The 4686-nt window shown below is 43.9% G+C and overlaps 1 protein-coding gene across 1 annotated transcript; it reads left to right on the forward strand. All coding sequences in view use genetic code 11, as the record gives it.

Moving 5' to 3' along the window:
- Window positions 1–649: 649 nt before the first annotated feature.
- Window positions 650–1581, forward strand: EGR_02629 (Succinate dehydrogenase cytochrome b560 subunit; the record flags this gene model as incomplete). The annotated part of the gene is made up of 4 exons (XM_024491878.1): window positions 650–666; window positions 874–1166; window positions 1238–1401; window positions 1471–1581. 4 exons carry the CDS (start codon window positions 650–652, stop codon window positions 1579–1581), a joined length of 585 nt encoding a protein of 194 aa, XP_024353693.1.
- Window positions 1582–4686: the final 3105 nt, after the last annotated feature.

Raw genomic sequence — 4686 nt, forward strand, 5'->3', positions numbered from 1 at the left:
GTATGAACCTCCTTCTTGTGGCAGAGTCGAAAGGTCATCCCCATAGGCTTCCAGTCCTTTCCAATCGGATACTTTAAGAGTTTACTTCTATGGTTTAATTAGGCAGGCAATTAAAACCCCGCCATTGCAACTTCCACTCACCTTCGAGCCATGCCGATAGCAGAAGAAAAACTAGAGGTGCTACACGCACACTGAGGATAAAATAAGCCGTTTATCCCTATTGAAGTGCTCCAATACCATCGTGGGGTGAATTCTGATCGCAACCTGTTGTTATAAAAATAAAACACGCACACGAAATTTTCAGAAATCAGCACTGGAATTAAAGATAAAGTAAAAAATGCCCTTCACAAAGTAAAAATTAACAGTTTGATTTTATTTAATAGTGTTCACCATCTTATGACTATTATTCAAAAAGCAGTCACAAGTTTCATGATAAAACATTCCTTGCTAATGTTTATATATGTGTCCAAGAACTAAAATACCTGTTATTTATATTTAACAGAACGCAAAATTTAACAATTGAAAAGTATTTTAACCACATCTAAATACCAGGGTCTGAAAATAATATTTTACATGAGGATCCTATTTACTCAGGAGGTGTTTTATTGAACAGTTGAGTTGCATTCAGGTTCAGTAGGCGCGGTTAGACATGTCGGCTTTTGCCAAGTAATGTCTGCTCTTCTTTCCATGACGCGTTTTTAATACTCTCTGGGTATCCTTGCTCAATTCCAATATTGATTGTTTTCAAATGCGCTATCCTCATGTCCTGCGGCTCTATGGCCTTTATTGTACTTGTTACATGCGATGTTGGCTCCTGTTCGTGTACCTCATTATGGTTTCGGTTCGTACTAAACTGCCTCTGATTCATTTTAGCGTTCTTTTGCGTGCTCACGCAGCACCCTTTCGTGGTCTGGCTGCGCGAAACCTTTCCATGGTTTCGCAGCCCTTCCTTCTTCGTACTGCCCCAGTTTTGAGCGCGACTAAGCATTACAAGGGCAGCACAAGTGAGGAAGTGCGTCTTAAGGCTGAGAGTGAGATGCAGGATTACTGGGAAAGGAACATTAAGCTTAAGCGCCCGTGGTCGCCTCACATATTGATCTACTCTCCACCTCTTTGCATGCGAAACTCCTTCCTCCACCGTGCTACTGGCGTCGCCATGGCTATTGGTGCGTCGTGCATCCTGTTTATTCTAATGCCTATTTTCAAACATGGCAATAAATTCACTATATTTTTTTAGTCTGGATGGGCGCTGGCGCTGCTGGCTTCTGGTATACCGGCCACTTTGATGGCATGCTGGACTATGTCAGCAGCTTCAGCTTCGGACCTTCTATTGTGTTTGGTGCCAAGTGCCTTCTCGCTTACCCACTGGTCTACCACTACTGTAACGGCATGAGGCATCTGGTATGTCTCATCTTGTTTGATTTTCTGTTGCCTGGTTTGAGACAATTAATCAATAATCATGTTATCTAGGCCTGGGATTACGCTATCGGCTTCGATATGAAGACAGTCAACATGACTGGTGCCACTGTCCTCATTCTATCTGTCCTTCTTACTCTCGCGTTGGCCTCCATCAGGAGCTAGATGTTGCTAGCCTGGCGTGTTCGGACCTGTGGAAGTTCAGGAGCATTTAACCGCTCCGACCCGATGCTTGTTTATCAACACCAAATCTTCCGGTAGTTCCATCCCAGTGACCTTTTCGTCATTTGTTGTCGTAGATCTTTGGAAAATATGAATAGTTTGAAAAGTCATTCGTCTTGTGTACTTTCCCATTAGTTGGTCGATTTAAGACGTAGTGCCTTTCCCCAGTTAGGTTTTTAATGTAAACCATAAACCGTTGGATTGCTTCAACTGTGATTCGGTTGATTTACGCTCCATTCGGCTGAGGGTGTAACCAGGTTGGGCGCTTCTGTCTTCTTTTGGCTAGACGCCACTCTGGGCGTAGTGTTTTCCGATACTCAGGATTTTGCAGTGTTAGCGTGCGACTGGTAGTTGAACCGTGTACTCGAATCAGTTGGGTCCGCGTCTGCGTAAGCGTCGAGCGCTCTTCCTACTGATTGTGTTGGGTGTGCGCTCGGATAATGTCTAGTCTAATGCTTTATTGGCCTAGTTTTGCTTGTGTCGGTTAGACTAGTTGGGGGCGGCACGTGAGTAGCCGGTTGTTTAGGTCAACCGGGTAGACGTCAGCTGTCGGGTTGCTGGGCTGTCAGAATCCCACCCCCGAAGTACAAAATATTTACAATTACCTGTCGTAAACCCCAGTCATGGCGGACGGTTTTTGGTTAGTTGTTTCCTCGGGTACCATTAACTTGGAAAATTTAATATTTGTTGCCAAGGCCTAGGCGCACATCAAATCCTTGGCAATTATGATCTCCGTACTCAGCTTGGAATGGCTTGGGCTTTTGGAAACAAATGCGCTTATGACCTTCATTTTGCGCGTCAGAAACCACATCTGCAGGACTGCTTATATTTTTGATAGTCACGAGAACGACCACGACGACCCTATTTCTATCTCTACTATCTTGCCAACAGCACGCATTAGGTCCTACCTGATTTGCCATAATTTTACTCAGGGCAATTGAACGTATGAAAATCTGTGTATCTATCAGTTGACGAGGATATCCGCCTTTGGACGGATGTGCGAGAGCCACATCTAACGCCTTGGTGACTGAATAAAGCAGTTCCTTGTATTGTAGGGCCCAGAGCATAATTTTAACTTACTACTGCAAGTTAGGCTTAAACCTCGTACCCATTCATAATGTTGCATGGATGGTGCACGTGCCTGTCGGTTAAGGTCGTCGAAATGACAATTACCTCGTCCACTCATTTCCCCCTCTCGGTATGGCTTTTGTGTTGTAATAATGACCCTCCACTGAATGACCCGAACCCTACATGGTAAATTGCCTAATGGGGACTGCTTACAGCCTTGTAGCCTGCTATTTGACCCGGGCATATACTCACGGTGCCGGTAGATAAGGCACCACAGATTAGGTGTCCCAAGATGTGGGCGTTGGAATGGAAAGTGAGCATTAGTTTGCGTGGATAAGCTTGGGGTGTGTTCATTTGGTTTTAAGACTTGAAAATAAGTAAAGCGGTGGTAACATCAACATGGGGCAGCAATATATGGCCTTCTGATCTATTTTCATTGACAGTCCTTTTACTGCGATTGATTACTCAAGTAATCCATTTGATAAGGCCAGTAATCTGTTTCTACTATTTTGCTGTTATGACTCCTGAAAGACACAGCTGTGAGCGCCAATACTTAGGAGGAATAAAGGCCTTAAACACGACTCCTTTTGATGCGAAAATTAAAATGTGCAGTAGAACTTGGCTCGCATTGGCTGTTTCTGTGCTGTAGGGACCTAGGAACGCTCCACCGCATACTGGATGAGGCATGTGGGTAAGGCTCGATCATCTTCTGGAGCTGCACTGTAACCATGCTAGCATTTTAGCAGAAATATCTTCCAAACTGCCGAGTTCTGCATTATCAGATGGTTACTTTTTCTATTGTGTTGTTGTTATGACACCAATTGCCCCCAAGGGTTTCATCAGTGACTGGGGCGTAGTTTTCGAAAGCACCGACTAGGTGTCAACGATGCTTTTAATCACAGCTGAGCTCTCGCCGATCTTCGTAATTGCAGGTGATGCCAAATGACGTTTCTTCACGTGTCAGCTAGATTTACCCATTCATGACCAACTTTTGTTTTCGTACTAAAAGGGAGCTCAAAGGTATTCATTAAAGTAGGCTCCAACTAATTTGAAGGATTTGGAAAAATATTAGTGAAAATTCAAAACTCTACGTGTGATCCGATCAGTTGAGCTTACTTAATCGCCGCTGCACGGATGCACAACAAACACGCACTACATCCTTGCGGATTCGAGACCTCATCATCATACCCAGCAAAATCGCGACCTCAGACTACCTAGCTTGTGTGCATTAACCGGTTATTTCGCACTGTCACTCGTACCCAAATAGCTCGACTGAAAAGTTTCAGTGCCAGCAGAAACAGATGGTTTCGGCGTCCAAAATCGGGGTTGGCGACCTGACGACAAATTTGCACGTCGTGCGATGAGTGAACGGAGGGGTCGTGTCACGTTTTGGCACCGGACCGAATAAGGAATGTACGAACGAAACGGCAGCCCCAATTTCTTTTATTGGCGCTGTGATTTAAAAAAAAACAAGTTATGCCCCTCGGTTGGGCTTGGTAGCCATTTAGATGCATGGATGAAACAAGCACCAATCTCTAATGCGCTTTTACAAAAACAATGCTACACGCGTCACCGGTACTCATTAATTTTACTAAAAGGAAGTCCTGAAATGAAATGAAAAAGCAACGAAAACAAAGGAAAGGGACTATAACTACTGATGCAGGTTTGGAGAAGAAGACCACGGTTGTACGTGAAGAAGGAGGTGAAAACCAAGCCAGAATAAGTGATTTCACCTTGTGGATTCGGATTATCTCTTTAAAATGTTAATACCTTTTTCGACCATAAAATACTGACCGCATTTTCTCAATTTTAAAGGACAACACGATCTTGGAATCCGATTTATAACCATGCCTGGTATTTGAAGAATTCGATCGGCTTCCATCACAACGGCCCATTGTGCAACCATAATCTGTTAACTCGTTTTTAAAACGTGCTAGCGCAAGGACAAAATTAGTCTGTAATACGATAGTGGTTTATCCC

The sequence above is a fragment of the Echinococcus granulosus genome, assembly GCF_000524195.1.
Source record: "Echinococcus granulosus chromosome Unknown EG_S00012, whole genome shotgun sequence".
Taxonomy (NCBI): Eukaryota; Metazoa; Platyhelminthes; class Cestoda; order Cyclophyllidea; family Taeniidae; genus Echinococcus; species Echinococcus granulosus.